Source organism: Chiloscyllium plagiosum, unplaced genomic scaffold (genome assembly GCF_037043375.1).
Source record: "Chiloscyllium plagiosum isolate Xiang-an unplaced genomic scaffold, Cpla_swu_hap1 HiC_scaffold_9, whole genome shotgun sequence".
NCBI lineage: Eukaryota > Metazoa > Chordata > Chondrichthyes > Orectolobiformes > Hemiscylliidae > Chiloscyllium > Chiloscyllium plagiosum.
Window position 1 is genome coordinate 21103346 of NW_028270147.1, and position 21362 is coordinate 21124707.

Here is a 21362-nt window from a genome sequence, read left to right on the forward strand (position 1 = left end):
TTACAATGGTCAAGACAATGCTGCCCCAAGGGCAAAGTACAGAGGTAGAAAATGCAGCAAAATGAAATTCCCTACTATTGCTACCAACCAGTGACTGATGGAGGTGAATGTGTGGGCATCAAGTGAGGGGGGACCTGAATTCAATTGTGATACCTTCCACAACCTACTCTGCCTGTCAATCTACTTAGCTTGGTTCACATAAATCAGAGGGTGACCATTATGGGACTATAAATGATTAAAGTGAGTCAGTTAATACAGGAGAGGGAAGATGAGAAAATACAAAATAACTGGCAAAAACAACACACTGCTAACAAGTCTGCCCACTTTGACTGGAAAACCTTTGACCAAAAGTAGATGTTTGTGATTGGTACCAGAGATAAATTGCGAGCTTGACTTGACGTATATAATTTCACTACAAAATTGGCATAATATGGTCAAAAAGATATTGGGGTCCTTGGTTTATAAATCGAGACGAAGAGTGGCACAGAACAATAGTTTTGTTAAATGTTTACTGCTTAGAATCTCAGCTGAAATGTTGCATCTCCAATTCTAAGCATCATTGTTAAGGAAGGTTGCAATAGTCTTGAAGATGGCAACCAGGCTGGAGAAGCTGGAACTGCTCTCCATAGTGGGGGTTAAGGGAAGATTTAATAAAAGCGCTCAAATTCATGAATGGGTTTGATGATACAAAGAAGAAGAAAACTATTTCTAAAATGCAGAGTAATATTGATGAAATATTGGCGAAAGAGGCAGAGCTCAGAAGTGACAACTTTGAGAAAGGAATTAGACAAATTTTTGAAAGGAAAAATTTGCAAGGCCTTGGAAAAACAGCAAAGCAGTAGAGCTAATCAGATAATACTTTCACAGAGTTGACACAGGCATGCAAGCTGCATGGTTTCCAATGTTGCAATATTTTATGGCTCGAAATTCAAAATTATAAAAGAAACAATGCACAGTCAATAATGAGAAATTATCAATACTTGGCATTTGTGCAACAAATTTGCATCACAATGCATCATGGATTAAAATATATGTCCTGGATCTTGTGCAGCTTGCTTGTCCCAACATGGGTGCACAACATGGGTGAAGATAATAGACTGCTTGATACCTCCCATGGAAAGAGCAATTAAAAATAAATAGATGAATGACCATGCTCATTGGCCAATTTCATGGCTCCACAAGTAGAGATCAAGGAGGAAGCTATCTGCCCACTTCTGCAATTACACTTAGTTGTGAATAGCAAAACCCAAACCAGATAAATATCATGTTAACATAAATACAGAATGGCTGAAGAATTGAAGCCAGATAACTAAACCAGAGACTGGAAATGAATGGTTGAGATGCTCGATTATCACCTCTCGGCTAGGGCAAGGATAGTCAAGTTTTTTTAAATTGGCCTTAAAATCATAGAAGGAAAATTATCTATGGTGGCCACTATGATTACTATTCAGCTGCCCCCACTAGAAACACATGCATTAACATTTGTTGAATGGATGGGGTGGGGGAGGAGGATGGAAACAGCCTCAGCAGTATCAACAATCTCCATTACATGACTGAAAAGTCTGATAACACTATCATTCAAAGCTTACAGATGTGAGAAACATCTTGAGAGGGGTATAGGATGGAGGTTGCCTAATGCCTATGAATCACATCCCAGCAAAAAGTAAACTCCTTCAGGAGAGCTTGGAAGGGGCAACGCTTGTTGAGAACATTTGCATTAAGATACATCTCATTTAAAACAACTTACTTGGTTTCCCATCAAAATAATCTATACTTCAATTCAACTTCTATTCACTGGCTAGTGCAGGATCATTTTTAGACATAGGATTGAATGCGTAAATTCTCTTTTAACACAAATTCAATTCATTCTCCTTTTAACTATAATTTAGTGACATCTGGTAATCCTGCTCTGCTGCCTAAAAGTGTCTTAATTATGAAAAGTCACACAACTTGAAGTAAAATTTAAAACAAAGGAATTATGGCCAATGGAATTAGCATGTAGCAAATGTTGCTTAAGTGGCAACCAATTTTAAACTGACACTGCAACTATGACAATGAAAATGACAGGAATGATAAATAAACAAAATACATCTACTGGAGTACGTTGAACACAATGGAAAAATGGGGAAAGGGAGATAAGATGAGGAATGTTGCTATCTCATGAAGACGTATGTGAGTAAGTTCACAGAAGAAAGCTGCACTAGCAGATTTACATCAGAACCAGCTGCAGTTTCCAGAAGGCAAAATTTGTTATAAGAAAAAAAAAGTGTGTTACAGATAATGCAAAAGATTAACAGAAACTTAGATTTTATCACTTACCTCATTTTTCAGTTCATCTATCTGATCCTTCAGTTCTCGAATATATTGGGTGGAGTCTGAGTTGTTAAGTTGGCCTTTAACTTTACCCTCTTCTTTCTGAAATGGAGAAGAAAAACATACTACACTTATGCCTACATTTCTGTTAAATAAAAAAAACTATTTCATAAAAATCAACAAATAATTTTTCAAGTCGAACCTGTAACTTTTCCATAAAAGATTGGTTAACTTGGAAACAAGCAGCATGATATTGATTCGACTAATTCACAACATAGATGATTAAAATGGAACAAATTGAAAATTGTTCTGCCGTACTTGGACTACAAAGTTGTCCAAATTGAAACATCTAATTTGTTATCATAATGAACAGAACAAAATATTGTTTGTACCCCCTCAGTGAAGCACATTCACCAACTTTGTGTGTGAGCTCAGTGCTACAGTTGTATTTCACACTACAAAAAAAGTGCAGACACTCCTTACAAGGTCAGAACTAGTTCAATTTTAAAAAATTCTAGATTGCCAACATTTTATAATTAGCACAGTATGCTGTAATCTGCAAGTGGAACTGAAATGGTGCGTTATGCCAGAGGTAGTGGTATTGCCTTTTGAGATATATCAAAAGTAAATCCTTAAAATATATTCAAAATTAATTTGAGACAATAGGTTGATTAAGATATTACCAATGATTGTGCTGTAATGAAATATATATTATGACCAAACTTTTCCTGTACATTGAACTTTGTGCTTTTATTCTTTTTCCATGTATAGCAAAGTTGAAAGCACCAAGTGTGGAAACAATTTGTAAAATTGCATGTTGTGCATATGTGCCCAGGCTTTCAAAAACTTAATAAAAATATTTAGCATTTTAAGGTTCTCAATGTTTTTACTTTTAGTATCCCTTACTCAGAATTCTTGCGATCCAGTCTCAAAAGACTTGCAAAAATTCACACTGCCAGAAAATGACTTCTCAGAGACTGGCAGCCATTTTGAAGGTGCTCTGGATATTGCTAATTCCTCTTCTTTACCCATGTTTTCAGGTGGGAATTCAGTGGGAAAGAGGAACCTCTGCAAGACTGGGAGCATTGAAATTTATCTGTGAAGTACCTTCTCTATATCAGAAGACTATTAGCACATAGGTACAAAATTGGTATCTCAGCTGTTAGGATAGCTATTTTGCAGTGATGCTAACTTGCAGTTCATAAAGCTCTCTTACAGGAACTGGGAGAAAGTAAATTCTGAACCAAAAATTCTGCTACATAGCTGCCGTTCCTCTTGAAATATTACAATGAACTTTTCAACCTTACAAAATCATTTACTTGAGATAACAAGACGACACTGAGAGGCTATATTTTGAGTTCTGCGTACAATTCTGGTCACCCTGCTACAGGAAGGATGTTACTGAACTGAAAAGTGTACAAAAAAGATTTACAACATGTTACTGAAACTGGTAGATTTAAGTCATAAGGAGAGGCTGGATATTTGGGACTTTTTTTCTTGGAGCATAGGAGACTTAGTGGTGACATTTTGAGGTTTATAAAATCATGAGGGGCATAGATAAGGTGAATAGCCAAGGTCTTTTCCCCAGCATAAAGGAGTCCAAATAGGTTTAAGGTGAGAGCGAAAAGATTTAAAAAGGACCTGAGAGGTAACCTTTTCACACAGAGGATGGTACATATGTGGAACGAGCTGCCAGAGGAAGTGGTAAAGGCAAGTATAAATACAACATTTAAAAGACATTTGGTCAGGTACAATGATAGGAAAGGTTTAGAGGGGCATGGGCCAAATGTAGGCAAATGGGACTAGTTCAGTTTAGGAAACCTGGTCAGCATGGACTAGTTGGGCTGAAGGGCCTGTCTTCATGCTCTATGACTCTATCTTACCATTTAACGTGTGACAGTATTTTTGGACATAGCTCTGCATTACTGTTTGGAATAAAAACTACTGCATACAGGCTGTTGTGTCAAGGTCATTGTTATATGCTTTATGGTGCACATGACAAGTGGTCATTGAAGGAAACCTCAAGATTGGACCAATCTGATCTTTATGTGAAAGAGGTATGGATCCAGAAGGAGTTAAAACATTCTGATTGGACATAGGATTTAAACTGTAGGTTTAAATCATCAAGAGAAAAAAAACAAAGTGAAGAGATATGTCAAGTCACTCGCACATCACTCGAGGAACATAAAAAAATTCCTCTAGTATTAACAGATTATCCACATTTGCAAGTACAAATGAGTTTCAATTTCTCGCTAAAGAAGCATTTTACCAAATTAAACTCAGATTCCAAACTCACACCTTTAATCTCAGACAAACTTTGCTGAACTGGGATTCATTACTTTCTCACTGATATAGTGAATCAAATTGTGCTGGGGACTGCACAAGACTTCTGGGAATCAGTGTGGCGTTGAGGTTTTCCTCAGCTAACTGATAACAGAAAGCAGTTACCAAGCTTCCTAGTTGGAAACATATGGCTTACAGGTGCCAGTTCAACTGTAAAGAAATGTCAGAAGCTAGAAGTAATGACTTCCCTGTTTCTATGTATTTCAGGCTGCATTGAATAGGATTTCACTTTTATTTTTCCATAACACTGAGACGAAATGTTTCTCTCCCTGCCCCCAACCATGTCCCAAAGACTGATTTAAAAATCAGATATATGACTAGACTGTGGACTAGATCCAAGGACTAGTAGATCTCATGCAGATTGCCACTCAAGTTTTTTTTTAATGAAAGAAGGGTGCTTTGCATTTCTGAGAAGAAATTATGCTCAAAAATGTGGATCCATACTTCCATTAGTTCTTTCAGGCCGGTCAGAAGTGAAACTAGCAGCCCTTTTCACAATAGTCCTAAATTTAAAGGCCCTAACAGCCACTTTGACAGGGGCTCTTCCAAGTAAGGAAGGTGCCAAGGTGCAAGGTAAATGATTCAGTGTTTAGGGAATATCAGAAGTGGTCCAACAGGAGGATGGGGACAGGTAACTATTTTACTTAATTTCATTAAAACATTACAAGGCACTTCACAGGATTGAAATCCAGCAGAAATTTACAAAGTCAGATAAGACGACATGAGGATAGGTGACAAAAGCCTTTCATAAGCAGCATCTTTAAGGAGGAAAAGAAGATACAGAGACAGTCACTTAAGGAGGGAATTGCTGAATTTAGAACTGACAGCTGGAAAAATGGTCACTAACTGTGGAATGATTAAAATTAGACAGGCTTAGACCCACAAACGTCTTGTTATGAATTGCCCCGTACTGAGTTACCAGCTTTGGACGTATCATTTGGAGATTTGATTCTTGTCAACAAGAGAAAGTGAAAGCTGTCGGGTGATACTTCAGAAAGCCAGTTGGTAGCTAGATTCCAGACTGAGAGACTCTTGGGAAGAATTCCTTCTTCTAGGGAAGATGACAAGTATGGAAAATTCATGCATGTGCCGACAGACATCTTCAACTTCGTTTTTTTTAACAACGTGAAAGTTTAACAAGCTGTTTTTTTCATTTCATTTTTGGTCACTACAATGTGGTGAAACCCCAAATAATATGAAAAGCATTGCAACACATGACTGAGCCCTTAAAAAAGGGATCCAAACAGACATTTTGACTACTACTCTTAAGATGTTGCTTTTGGGAATTTAACAATTTGGAAAATGGCATAGCTGCTTCTTAACAGCTTAATCTGGTAAAACTTCACACAGCAGTTGGGGAGGGTTCAAATCCAAAATGACACGTATATGGGAACCTATACAGGGAGTCAGAAGAGAGATCAACAGGGGCACAAAAGTTGACAAAAGATTGGGAAATAAAAAAAGCAATAGGCAGAGAGTTCAATGGCAAACATCAAATAGGGTCACAGTGTAAAATAATGTAAATGGGTCTTGTAAAGACAAGACTAAGGCCTTGTGCCTTAACGTTCAGAGCATTTGCAATAAAATGATGAATCAGTCGCACAAATACATATAAACAGTTAAGATATTGTTGGGATTATAGAGACATGGCTGCAGAGTGAGTAGGAATGGGAACTGAATATCCAGGGGTATGCAGTATTTAGGAAGGACAGACAACAAAGAAAAGGAGGTGGGGTAGCATTACTGGTTAAAAAGATCATTAATGCAATAGTGAGGTAGGATATTAGCTCCAGTGAAATAGAATCTGCATGGATGCAGTTTAGAAACACCAAGGGACAAAAAAAAACTAAGTACATCCCCAAACCATAGTAGTAATATTGAGGAAGACATTAAACAGAAAAGTAGTGACAGAAATAAAAAAGGTACAGTGTAATTATGAGTTTGATCTGCATATGAACTGGACAAATCAAATCAGTTATAATAATGTAGAGGGAGAATTTCTCGAGTGTGTATGAAATGACTTTCTGGATCAACATGTTGAGGAATCAACTAGACAGCAGGCCATCCTAGACCGAGTATTGTATAAGAAGAAAGGAATAATTGACAAGCTAACTCCGCAAGGCCCTCATGGGAAGAGCTACCATAATACAGAAATTCTTCATTAAGATGGAGAGTGATTTTGAGTCAGGTTCTGAATCTCAATAAAGGAAACTACGATGGTATGAGGTGCAAGTTGGCCAAGTTAAGCAACATTACTTCGAGGGATGAACATTAAATGTCTGACATTGCTTTTAAGTAAAGAATGCATGGAGGAACTGCAACAATATTTTATTCTTGTTGGGCACAAAATTAAAGTGGGAAAGATGGCCTGAAATAGGCTAGTAACAGAAATTAAGGAGAATATTAGATCGAAAGAATCGGCATACAAATTGGCCAAAAACAAAAAGCAGGCATTTGAAGCAGTTTGGAATTCAGCAAAGGGGAGTAAAAGGGACAGATTGAGAGGGGGAGATTACCATCAAGTGTTAGCTAGCAGAGGGCATACAAATTAACTAAACATTTCTACCGGTATGTGAAAAGAAGCAGACTAGTGAAGACAAATGTAGCTCCCTTACAGACAGAAATACACTATGTTATAATATGGAACAAAGAGGTGGAGGTCAATTAAATGCACACTTTGGTTCTGACTTATAGAGTCATACAGCATGGATACATACCCATCAGTCCAACTTGTCCATGCTGACCAGGTTTCACAAACTAACTGGTCCCACTTGTCCGCATTTGGCCCATTTCCCTCTAAACCTTTCCTTTTCATGTATGTATCCAAGAGTCTTTTCATTGTTGTAATTGCACCCGCCTCTACCACTTCCTCTGGCAGCTTGTTCCATATACACACCATCCTCTGCGTGAAAAAGCCCCCATCAGGTCCCTTTCACATCTTTCTCCTCTCACCTTAAAAACATACCCCCTTGTTTTGAATTCTCCCAACCTAAGGAAAAGACCTTTGCTATTCACCTTATCTATAACTCCATTAATTTGATAAACCTCTAAAAAGGTCACCCCCTCAATCTCCTATTCTCCAGTGAAAGTAGTCCCAGCCTATCCTACCTCTCCTGTCCTGGCAACATCCTGATTAATCTATTCTGAACTCTCTTCAATTTAATAATATCCTTCCCAAAGCAGAATGAGCAGAACTGTACACAGTACTCTAAAAGCAGCCTCACCAACATCTTGTATAACCTCAACATGACATCTCACCTTCTATACTCAATGGTCTGAGCAATGATGGCAAGTGTGCTAAACGCCTTCTTAACTACTCTATCTACCTATGACCCAATTTTCAAACAACTCTATGTACCTCAATCCCTCGCAGCTCAATGTGTTGGTGAATCATAGGCCAGTTAGCCTAACATCAATAGTGGGGAAAATGCTAGAATCCAGTATAAAAGATTTAATAGTATCTAACTTGGAAAACAGCAACTGGATTGAACAGAGTTGGCATGGATTTTGAATGGGAAATCGTACTTGACAATCTACTGGGCATTTTCGAAGATATAATTAGGAGTTGATACGGGGGAGCCAGTGGATGTGGTTTACATGGACTTTCAGAAGGTTTTTGACAAGGTCCCACATAAGACATCAGCATGCAAAATTAAAACACGTGGAATTGAGGGAAGTGTACTGACATGGATAAAGAACTGGTTGGTTGACAGGAAACAAGTCGGAAGAAAAAGCTCACTTTGAGTGGCAGCCAGTGACCCAAAGGGCTACTACAGGGATCAATGCTTGAACCCCAGCTATTCATAATATTATTAGTAATTTAGATGAGGGAATTAAATATAATATCACTAGGTTTGCAGATGACACGAAGCTGGGTGAGAGGGAGAGCTATGAGGAGGATGCAGTGATACTTCATTGTGATTTAGACAAGTTGAGTGATTGTGATTGAGACAAATGTATGGCAGATGAAGGGGTTTATCCACTTTGGTAGCAAAAACAGGAAAGCAGATATTTTTTGAATTGTGATAGATTGGGAAAGGTGCAATGAAATTGGGTGTCCTTGCACAATAGCTGCTGCAAGAAAGAATGCAGATGCAACAGGTGATGAAGATGGCAACTGGTATGTTGATCTTTATAGCGACAGGATTCCAGTACTGAGACAGGGATGTCTTGCTGCAACTGTGAAGGGCCTTGGTGAGACCATATCTGGGAGTACTGTGTGCAGATTATGTCTCCCTTCCTGAGGAAGAATGCCCTTGCAATAGATTTTACCAGACTGATTCCAGGGATGTGGTACTGACATAGAAGGGAAATTGGATTGGCTATAATTATATTCACTGGAATTTAGAAGAATGAGGGAGACCTCACAGAAATCCATAAAATTCTAACAGGACTTCCTTGTCCTATGAGGAGCAATTGAGAACTTTGGGTCCCCACTCAATGCAGTTTAGAAGGATGAGGGGGTATCTGATTGAAATTTACTGCATACTGACGGGCCTGGATAGAGAGGATGTGGACTTGATGTTTTCGCCAGTAGGAGAGACCAAGATCCAAAGTACAGCCTCAGAGCAAAGGGATGACCCTTTAGAACTGAGATGAAGAGGAATTTCTTCAGCCAGAGAGTGATGAATCTGTGGAACTGATTGCTGTAGAGGGCTGGGGAGGCTGAGTCATTGCAATTAAGACAAAGGTACATAGGCTCTTGATTAGTCAGAGAATCAAGGATTATGGAGAGTAGACAAGAGAATGGAGTTGAGACTCATCAGCCATGATCGAATGGCAGAACAAACACAATGGGCTGAATTGCCAGATTTTGCTTCTATACGTTATGATCTTATGAACTAGATGGGGTAAACAGAGGAAGAACATTCCCATGAACAAGTAGTCCATAACTGGAGGACAAAATATATTTTGGTCGGAAGAATGTAAAAACAGAATATTCTTTAAAAGGGTGAGAAATTTCTAAACATTGAAGTTCAGAAGGATCTTGGGTGGACCAGTCAAGGAACATAAGTAGTATGCTTTTTTAACTTACAGTTTCTACAAGGTGATAGGAGTACAAGAATAAACTTACCTTGTTGCATTTGTATATAGCTTTTGTAATCCCACCTTGAATAATATGTGCAATTTTTGTCTTCGTATTTATGAATAATATATTTGAATTGGAGCAGTTCATCAGAAGTTCATGAGATTTGGGGTGAAACAATTGCCCCACAAGAGTAGACTAAGTAAACTGGACTTATTCTCTCTGGAGTTTAGAAGAATGAAACATGATATAATTGAAATACAACTGGAGGAAAGCTAGTTTTCCAGTTCTCCAGTTTTTTTTGCTCATTCAATTAGCCTGCCTTCATCTCCACATGGTAAACACAAAGAGGCTGCAAAAAGATAGGTCCTTGATAAACAAGGGGTGCAAGGTAATTGGAGGTAGATAGGAATGTGGAGTAATCAGGATCTGGTTAAGTGACAGAGTAGGCTGAAGGAGATGATAAGCCTGCTGCTCCTACTTCATATATTCATGTTCATATGCTCACAGCTTGTATTCACACCTAGCTTTGTACCATTAGCAAACTTAGATGCATTTCTCTCTGTTTGTTTGTCTGAGTTATTAATTTAGATTATGATGTTGACTCTTAACTATCACTGGGCCATTAGGGATCAGCAATAAACACTGGCCTGCCAGTGACCTAAAGGGCAATTTTTCATGCAATGGGTGGTGCATGTATGAATTGAGCTGCCAGAGGAAGTGGTGGAAGTTAATACAATTACAACATTTAACAGGCATCTGGATGCATACATGAAAGAAAGGATTTAGAGGGATATGAGCCAAATGCTGGCAAATGGGACTAGATTAATTTAGGATATCTGGTCGGCATGGACAAGTTGGGCCAAACGGTCTGTTTCCATGCTGTGCAATTCTATGTCTCAATATTCCCTCCAGATTATATACAGTACACATAATTCACCACCGTGTCATTTAAAATTAGCTTTCCTGAAAATCTGCATTTCATATTTTGCTCCAATTCTAAATCAGAATGCCACATGTGATAATGTGACAGTTGCTAGCATTCAAGTGGTTTCAATGCCTCTAATTTCCAACACCATCTCTCACTAATATACAATACCCTTCTTTTTGAATATACTGTGAAGTAGTACTCCTACATTACTGTTTGAATCATTAACCATATTAAGTTGTTATAAAGCAAATAATCATTCAGAAAAGTGTCCTTATAGCTCTGATTGCATCTTAATCTAGTGCACATTAGTAGTCTCATTCGATTTTAAAGTTGCACTCAGCGCATCTCTAATGAATGGGTTAAATACACTATCTTAGAACCTATGGATTCCTTCACTCTGGCTTGATCTCTTCTTGCACCACAGGTCTTTGCATTTGGTAAATGAAAAGGAAACCACATCCTATGTTCTCACAAGGTTTTCTATCTTCTGGATTCTGCTATGTGTTTAAATGGAACCTGCATTTATTTTCAAAGTCATTTTGTATGTAGGTTAAAATTTGATTTTACACTAACCAGCTACATATTTCATGAAGGTGAGGTACAAATATTATATGCTACAATTTGTTAACTACTCTGAATATGAATGTTTTTTTTCTCACCAGTCCCTTCTGATATCCCAGAGGAATCTACTTTAGGTCTCCATCAGTCCCAACTGAATCATATTCAAAACGGTATCCTGGGGAAATTTATTTTGCTAACTTGCTGTCCACTGAGAGGAGAAGTGTGGGAGGCCATTTTAACACCCAAGGGTGGCTGGGTGGAGACTAAAATTTGGCAAGTCAGAAATCTATTCTCAACTCACCCTAAATGTGTCAACCTGTGGTTGAAACAGATATTTGAGAGTTAGGCAGCTAAGCAGAGGTGAGCCAATAAATTAAATACTCTAAATGAGATTGATTGCCTTGACTTTAAAAAGCTGTTAAAAAAAAAAGTAGATTGTAAGTGCTGTGGGCTGAGCTTTCCAGGAATTGGCAATTCAGCAGCTGATTGAAGATGCAAAGGGCCAGATCTAGCAGATTTTGACTTATTAGGTGCCCAAGTTAATAGTGCAGGTGGAGTGGAATGTTACCCACAATTCTCACAAACTACATGGTCTCCTCTCTCATCACTATGGCACATCCTAACACCACCATGATTTGGAACTATCACCGTATTCTAACAGATGAAGGGCTTAATAGACAATCAATTTTTCAATGCATAATTTCAGTTACATCACACTGTAAATTTTTGCTATAAATTCTGTGTTACGATCGAGCCCTCCACTATCACCTGGTAAAGGAGCGTCGCTCCGAAAGCTAGTGTGCTTCCAATTAAACCTGTTGGACTATCACCTGGTGTTGTGATTTTTAACTTTGTAACACCACCATAATATCAGAGCCCCTGACTCCAAAGTTATGGTTCAGAATCATCAAAAATATAAATTAGGAGCAGGGATAAACATTCATCCCCCTTTCAAGCCTCCTCCCTCATTCGGTTTGATCATGGTTGGTCATTCAACTTGGTATCCTATTTCTGCTTTCTGCCCATACGTTTTAATCCCTTTAGCCCTAAAAAGTGTATCTCTCTCCTTCATGAAAACATCCAGTGTTCTGGCCTCAAATTCTTTCCATGGCCAAGAATTCCACAGGCTCACCACTCTCTGGGTGCAGGCATTCCTCCTCAACTCAGCCCAAAATGGCCTGGATCTTCGGTGGACCAGTCAAGGAACATAAGTAGTATGCTTTTTTAACTTACAGTTTCTACAAGGTGATAGGAGGACAAGAATAAACTTACCTTGTTGCATTTGTATATAGCTTTTGTAATCCCACCTTGAATAATATGTGCAATTTTTGACTTCGTATTTATGAATAATATATTTGAATTGGAGCAGTTCATCAGAAGTTCATGAGATTTGGGGTGAAACAATTGCCCCACAAGAGTAGACTAAGTAAACTGGACTTATTCTCTCTGGAGTTTAGAAGAATGAAACATGATATAATTGAAATACAATGAGTTTGATAAAGTAGATAATCAGAGGTTATTTTCTTGTTCTAGTTTCTCCAAACTAGTTTCAGGGTAAAAGGTTTACTATTTTAAGATTTAAATAAGGAGAAATTTCTTCATTCAACGGATTGTGAATCTTTGCAATTCCATACCCAAGAGTGCTGCAGATGCTTCATTGTTGATTATATTTCAAGCTGTGATAGACAGATTTTTGACTCTCTGGGAACCAATTATGTGCAACGTGAGCAGGAGAGTAATGTTAAAGTGTTTCCTGAAGAAGGGCTTATGCCCGAAATGTCGAATCTCCTGCTCCTTGGATGCTGCCTGACCTGCTGCGCTTTTCCAGCAACACATTTTTCAGCTCTAATCTCCAGCATCTGCAGTCCTCACTTTCTCCCAGTAGTGTTAAAGCCCAACATCAGCTATGATTATATTGTATGACACAGCAGTTCTAATGGATATATGGTCTATCCTGCACCAATTCTTTATGAAATGTTTCTCCATAGGTAACACAAAAATAAGGGGAAATGGAAAGGAAAACGTTATCACCTTTTGGGCATTGGAAGGATGGATGATAATATTAAGAATACCTGAAAAATGTCCCTACACTTGTAGTCTTTTGTGGGACATGGACATTGCTGACAAGATTAACATTTGTTGTAATTATCTAATGGCTCTATTCATCCTTGAGGAAGTAGTTATTCAGCACATTCTCAAACTGCTGCAGTGTTAGGGAAGGAGTTTCAGAATTTGGATCAAATAACAAAGAAACAGACATATTGTTCCAAGTCAAGATGTCATGTGGTTTGCAGGGAAAGATGGTGATATTTCCTTGTCCCTGTTGTACACAAAGGTGGCAAAGACTACGTGTTTGGAAGGTGCTGCTGAAACAGCTGCAGCAAGTGGTTGCAGTGCAACTTGCAGCTAGCACACTCAGCAACTACACTGTTAGAGATGAACAGAGTTAATGTTCAAATTGTGGACGGGCCAATCAAGCAGACTACTTTGACCTTCCTGAAGAAGGGCTTATGCCCGAAATGTCGATTCTCCTGCTCCTCGAATGTTGCCTGGCCTGCTGTGTTTTTCCAGCACCACATTTCTCAACTTTGGTGGTATTAAGTCATGTCATTGCTCCATTTATCAAAGCAAGTAAAGAATATTTAATCACATTCCTAACTAGTGTCATGCAAATGGTGGAAAGACTTTGGGGAGTTGTCAGATTGCACAAATACCCAGATTCTAAAATGCTTGTGCAAACAATATTTAATGTGGCTGATCCAGTTACAGTTCTGGTCGTGGATCACTCAAGATGTTGATGATGGTCGATTTACCAATAGTGATGCCCTGAACATCAAGGAGAACTTAAAGTTATTCAAACATTGTCATTGCCTGGTACGTGTGTGAATATTACTTGGCATGTATCAGCTCATGAATATGGCTGCAAGAGGGGACACCCATTGCTTCAGGACCTAAGGAGTTGCGAATTGAACACTACACAATCAGCAGCAAACATTCCCACTGCTGACCTTAATGGATGAATGGTCATTGATGAAGTTGCTAGTTTAGCCTTGGGCCTTGGACACCACCTTGAGATCACCATTCCTTCTAGGCTCCACAATCCAAGGTTTTGAGCATAGCGAAGGGGGTGCTGACATGTTTTGCAGCATTGACTTCATTTTTGGGAAGACACTGCCTTGTATGGACCTTGGAAGTTCATGCGAACAAAAGCAAATGAGTAAAAATACTGCCTGCGATACTGCTGCAGTGATATTCTGAGTTTTAAATGTCTGGCCCTTAACAACAACCATCTTCCTTGATGCCAATTTGACTCCAGCCAGGGGAGAATTATCTCCAGTTACCACTGATCTCAACTTTAGTGGTGCTGCATTTGGTCAAACGCTGTCTTGATGTCAAGAGCAGTCACTCACATCTCCTCATGCAATTTCTTTGTCCCTATTTGAACAAGACTGTGATGAGGTTTGGAGCCATATAATAGAGCATGAGTGAGTGGGTTATTGATGGGTACTGCTTTACAGTAACACCAGAACTTCTTCCAGCACTTTTCTGACTGATTTAGCCCTATTCAATCTTTCAGCTGTTTCTTGAATATTATGTGGAGTGAGTAGGATCAACTGAAACAAGCTTCTGTGAAAAATCAGCATGCGTGCTGACAGAAGGAAAGGTAAAAATTTGGATCAATAATTTTCATTTCAAAACACATACTATGTTCTCACAGATAGCCCAGTGAACTTAACGATGAAATGAGAGTAATATTCAAATCATTTAAAATAGAGTACTATAATATTATAAAGATACAGAAGCAGAAAAGGATAACCTAAATTACTTGGGTCATTGTAGAAACAGAAGAGACTAGGATTTAAATTTTGCAAAAACCAGCAGGAAATTGCACTAGAGTTTGTCATTTAAAAAGATAATGCATTGAAGTCAAATTGATTTCTGAAAAGCAAGACATTCCTGACTGCATAATTGGAATGAATTGATAAATCAGGTTTCAGATAAAAGATACAGTTAACAAGATTTGTCAGAAAAGTTGCAAACGCGCTGTTAATAAAGATAGTCTTAATTCTAATCAGGCATGAGAAATCAGTTCAACAGTGTCAGGGAGAATATGTCTCTGTTAACACGTTGAGTGATTTCATAATACTGTATGAAATAAACAAGATGTTCACAGAAAATGGCTACCACTTAGAGTGAATCTACAATAATAGGCATTTATTTGACAATTTTAAAGTAAAACTGGTCACAAGGCATTCCAATGGGGCATTATCAAACATTTTTAACACCAAGCCATGAGGTGAGGGAAGATGAGTTTTAAGTAAAGCCATGAAGGAGGAATGAGAAGGAGAGGGGAAAACAAGTTCATAGAACATTACAGCGCAGTACAGGCCTTTCAGCCCTGCTGCACGGACATTTGGAACCAATCTGAAGCTCATCTAACCCACACTACTCTATTCCCATCTATATGTTTATCCAATGATCATTTAAATGCCCTTAAAGTTGGTGAGTCTACAACTGTTGCAGGCAGTGCGTTCCATGCGCCTACTACTGAGTAAAGAGACTACCTTTGACATCTGAACTATATTTATCACCCCTCAATTTAAAGCTATGTCTCCTTATGCTAGCCATCACCACCTGAGGAAATAGGCTCTCTCTGTCCACCTTATCTAACCCTCTGATTATCTTATATGTTTCAATTAAGTCACTTCTCAATCTTCTTCTCTCTAACGAAAACATCCTCAAGTCCCTCAACCTTTCCTCATAAGACAGTCGGTCCATACCAGGCAACGTCCCAGTAAATCTCCTCTGAAGCCTTTCCAAACTTCAACGTCCTTCCGATAATGTGTTGACCAGAATTGTACGCAATACTCCAAATGTGGCTGCACCAGAGTTTCGTACAGCTGCAGCATGACCTCATGGCTCCAAAACTCAATCCCTCTACCAATAAAAGCTAACATACTGTACACCTTCTTAACAACCCTATCAATCTGGGTGGCAACTTTCAGGGATCGATGCACGTGGACAAAGAGATCCCTCTGCTCATCTACACTACCAAGAATCTTACCATTCGCCCAGTACTCAGCATTCCTGTTACTCCTTCTGAAGTGTATCACCTCACACTTTTCCGCATTAAATTCCATTTGTCACCTCTCAGTCCAGCTCTGCAGCTTATCTATGTCCCTCTGTAATCTGCTACATCCTTCAGCACTATCCACAATTCTACCAACCTTAATGTCATCTGCAAATGTCAACCTTAATGTCAAGGATAGTAGTGGGAAGTTGCGTGTGGAGGCTGAAGAGATTGGGGAGACACAGAATGAATACTTTTCGTCAGTATTCACGCAGGAACGGGACATTGTTGCCAATGTGAATATTGAGTCACAATTAATTAGAATGGACGGCTTTGAGGTATGTAGGGAAGAGGTGTTGGAAATTCTGGAAAGGGTGAAAATAGATAAGTCCCCTGGGCCTGATGGCATTTATCCTAGGATTCTCTGGGAAGCAAGGGAGGAGATTGCAGAGCCATTGGCCTGGATTCTTATGTCCTCGTTGTCTACAGGAATAGTGCCAGTAGACTGGAGGATAGCAAATGTGGTTCCCTTGTTCAAGAAGGGGAGTAGGGATAACCCTAGTAACTATAGGCCGGTGAGTCTCACTTCTGTTGTGGGCAAAGTCTTAGAGAGAATTGTAAGGGATAGGATTTATGAACATCTGGACAGGAATAATGTGATCAAGGATAGTCAGCATGGTTTTGTGAAGGGCAAGTCGTGCCTCACAAACCTTATTGAATTCTTTGAGAAGGTGACTAAGGAGGTAGACGAGGGTAAAACGGTAGATGTGGTGTATATGGATTGTAGTAAGGCGTTTGATAAGGTTCCCCATGGTAGGCTACTGCAAAAAATACGGAGGTATGGCATTGAGGGTGAATTGGAGGTTTGGATTAGGAATTGGCTGGCTGGAAGACGACAGAGGGTCATAGTTGATGGTAAAGGTTCATCTTGGAGTGCAGTTACTAGCGGTGTTCCGCAAGGATCTGTTTTGGGACCATTGCGGTTTGTCATTTTTATAAATGACCTGGAGGAGGGGCTAGAAGGTTGGGTGAGCAAGTTTGCGGATGATACGAAAGTCGGTGGAGTTGTTGACAGTGAGGAAGGATGTGTCAGGTTACAGCAGGATATAGATAAGTTGCAGAGCTGGGCAGAAAGGTGGCAAATGGAGTTCAATGTAGCTAAGTGTGAGGTGATTCACTTTGGTAAGAGTAACAAAAAGACGGGGTACTGGGCTAATTGTCGGATACTTGGTAGTGTGGATGAGCAGAGGGATCTTGGTGTCCATGTACACAGATCTCTGAAAGTTGCCACCCAGGTAAATAGTATGGTGAAGAAGGCATATGGCGTACTGACTTTTATTGGTAGAGGAATTGAGTTCCAGAGCCCTGAGGTCATGTTGCAGTTGTATAAGACTCTGGTGCAGCCGCATCTGGAGTATTGTGTGCAGTTTTGGTCGCCATACTATAGGAAGGATGTGGAGGCACTGGAACAGGTGCAGAGAAGGTTTACCAGGATGTTGCCTGGTATGGTAGGAAGATCGTATGAGGAAAGGCTGAGGCACTTGGGGTTGTTTTCATTGGAGAAAAGAAGGTTTAGGGGTGACTTGATAGAGGTGTACAAGATGATTAGGGGTTTAGATAGGGTTGACCATGAGAACCTTTTTCCACGTATGGAGTCAGCTATTACGAGGGGGCATAGCTTTAAATTAAAGGGTGGTAGGTATAGGACAGATGTTAGGGGTAGATTCTTTACTCAGCGAGTCGTGAGTTCATGGAATGCCCTGCCAGTAGCAGTGGTGGACTCTCCCTCTTTATGGGCATTTAAACGGGCATTGGATAGGCATATGGAGGATAGTGGGCTAGTGTAGGTTAGGTGGGCTTGGATCGGAGCAACATCGAGGGCCAAAGGGCCTGTACTGCGCTGTATTTTTCTATGTTCTATGTTCTAAATTTACTAACTCATCTTTCTACGCCCTCATCTAGGTTATTTATGAAAATGACATACAGCAGTGGTTCCAAAACAGATCCCTGCGGTACACCACTAGTAACTGAACTCCAGGATGACATTTCCCATCAACCACCACCCTCCGTCTTCTTTCAGCTAGCCAACTTCAGATCCAAACCAGTAAATTACCCTCAATCCCATGCCTTCATACTTTGCGCAATAACCTAGTGTGGGAAACCTTATCAAACACCTTACTGAAATCCATATACACCACATCAACCGGTTAGATTAGATTACTTACAGTATGGAAACAGGCCCTTCGGCCCAACAAGTCCACACTGACCCTCCGAAGAGCAACCCACCCAGACCCATTCCCCTACATTTACCCCTTCACCTAACACCACGGGCAATTTAGCATAGCCAATTCACTTAACCTGCACATTTTTGGACCATGGGAGGAAACTGGAGCACCCAGAGGAAACCCACGGGGAGAATGTGCAAACTCTACACAGACAGTTGCCTGAGGTGGGAATTGAACCCGGGTCTCTGGCGCTGTGAGGCAGCAGAGCTAACCACTATGCCACCATGCCGCCCTCATCCACCTGTTTGGTCACCATCTCAATGAAGTCAATACGGTTTGTGAGGCACAACCTACCCTTCACAAAACCGTGTTGACTATCCCTAATCAATTTATTCCTCTCCTGTTGATTATAAATCCCATCTTTTATAACCTTTTCCAACACTTTACCAACACCAAAGTAAGGCTCACTGGTCTATAATTACCAAGGCTGTCGCTAGCCCCCCTTCTCGAACAAGGGAACAACATTTCCTATCTTCCAGTGTTCTGGCACTATTCCTGTGGACAATGACAACAAAGATCAAAGCCAAAGGCTTGGCAATCTCCTCCTTGGCTTCCCAAAGAATCACAGGATAAATCCCATCCACCCCAGGGGACTTATCTATTTCCAGAATTGCTAACATCCTTGCAAATGTCAATCCCGTCTAGTCCGTAGTCTGTATCTCAGTATTCTCCTTGTCAACATGTTCTTTTTCCAGTATGAACACTGATGAAACTATTCATTAAGCGCTTCCCTATCTCCTCTGATTCCATGCAGAACTTCCCACTACTATCCTTGATTGGCGTGACTCTTACTTGAGTCATTCTTTTATTCCTGATAAACCTCTAGAAAGGCTTGGAAAGGCAATTCCAGAGATTAGGGACTTTGCAGGCGAATTCACAATGCCAATGGTGGAACAAAGAAAAATGTGCACAAAAAGAATAACTCAGGAGTGTTATAGAATACTCTTCAGTTGTTTGGATAAAGGCAGCTCCGATAATGCTCACAAAGGTCATCATCACCCAGGACAAAGCAGTCTGCTTGACTGGCAACACGTCTAAAGCCAACATTAACTCCCTCCCCGACAAACACACAGTTGCAGCAGTGTGTGTCATATACAAAATACACTATCAGTCACCAAGCTCCTCTGACTCAACGTTCCAAATTCATGAAATCAACCAGATCAATGGTAACGCCATCTGTTCAAGTCACAAAGCAACCTGAAATGGGTCAAAATCTAGGAATCCTCCATTCTCTCCCCACCACCACCCCCACACCCACCCACGTTTCAAGATTCCAGGTGAAGGGCTCTTGCCCAAAATGTCAATTCTCCTGTTCCTTGGATGCTGCCTGATCTGCTGTGCTTTTCCAGTACCCCACTCTCGCCTATGAAGAGAAAGCAAAGTTGACGTTTTGAGTCCAGTGACTCTTCATCAGTGACTCTGGGGTAAACTGAAATTCACAGAACATAAAGTTTAAAAAAATCTGTCCATCTATATACTTGTATCATCCCTAGCATCAAGTTTAAGTGATCAATTAAAAAGGAAAAAGCTGCAAACAGCAGAAATCCAAAATAAAAACAGAAAATGCTCGGAACCTACAGTAGGTTAGTCAACATCTTTAAAGAGGAAAGGAGGAAATTATTTTGTTTTAGGTCTACAACCTTTGTAAGGACAGGTTGCTGGAGTTGCAGCCTGACATGGCTGGCATCTTGATAAGGTATGCACCTCAAACTTAAACAAACTGCTTACCTTGCAAGTTCCTGATTGGATGCACAGCTTCCTCTTGGGCTATCAATATTACGTCATAATAAAAGCGACATATACCTTTTTCTTGCAATACCTAACCGAGAGGTCCCTTGTGGAAAAGAGTCAGTGTTCTTTTGTCTCAATTTCAATAAATAACTGGGTTAATGTCACCTAAAATTGGCGATGACACACCAGCCATGACGACTTTGATCTCTAGGCAGAGGAGCACCACCCTTAGAATCAGTTACTTTAGCAATTCAAGCAAAGATGATAATTCGGTAGAGTGTGTGTGTGTGTGTGTGTGTGCGCGCGCGCGCGCGCCTTTATGCTCTGGCATGTAAATACATATTCATTCTGGAGAGCTAATATTTACAGATCAATTGTAGCATGACAGATTTTCACCAAAATACATCTGCAGAACTTAGTTTTGTTCACTTCAAAATCTGATGAGGAAAAAAATGCAGCATACACTACAATAAGTAATCATACCTTAAAGAAAAGGCAAACTCTTATTTTACACTAAATAATTTAACACCAATTTAGTGATCTTACAGTGCACAAAATGCAAAATTTCAAACTATATTCTACGATGAAACATGATTCCTGATGTGAAAAAGAAGTTACTTGGCACCAAGAAGCTCTTGCACCAAAATCAGTCTAGTTCACTCAGCGTATAATTCTAAGAATAAAGGTCCACATTAATCACAGTTTGCGCTTGCAGCTGGTTCCCAGTTAAGTTATATAGGAACCAATCTCCATATTAGGTTTCTCTTGTGATGAATCAGCAGGACTAGGAAGTGAGAAACTTTCAGAGATTTCAGGACTACTTGTGTTTGATCAGGACTGGCTACACGCTGCCAAACTTCCCAAAGCTTGCAGTGTTGTAACGTGAGCTTTGACATGATGTTTGAAGTTATACATCAAATAAGGAACTACTTGCAAATCCACTCATTTCAGCATCATTGTATCATGTTTAGCAAAATGTTTAGACACATATGGTGAATAAGCAGACTTTTGCATGAAAAAGTCCTGAGACTAAATTTTTACTGGTAAGGCAAATCGATATGACAACAGAGATTTGTTATTTTATGTACAAATAATAAGCTG

General features: G+C 39.7%; 1 protein-coding gene across 6 annotated transcripts in view; it reads right to left on the reverse strand.

Annotated features, from left to right (window-relative positions):
* Positions 1-21362, reverse strand: part of evi5b (ecotropic viral integration site 5b) — a 295151-nt gene that overhangs the window by 39579 nt on the left and 234210 nt on the right. For 5 of the 6 annotated variants that reach the window (XM_043698798.2, XM_043698802.2, XM_043698803.2 and 2 more), the window contains one exon: positions 2320-2415. The exons of the other annotated variant lie outside the window; for it this stretch is intronic. In XM_043698798.2, the coding sequence (XP_043554733.2) occupies positions 2320-2415 (96 nt within the window). The remainder of the gene's footprint in view (positions 1-2319; positions 2416-21362) is intronic. 6 annotated transcript variants of the gene reach the window in all.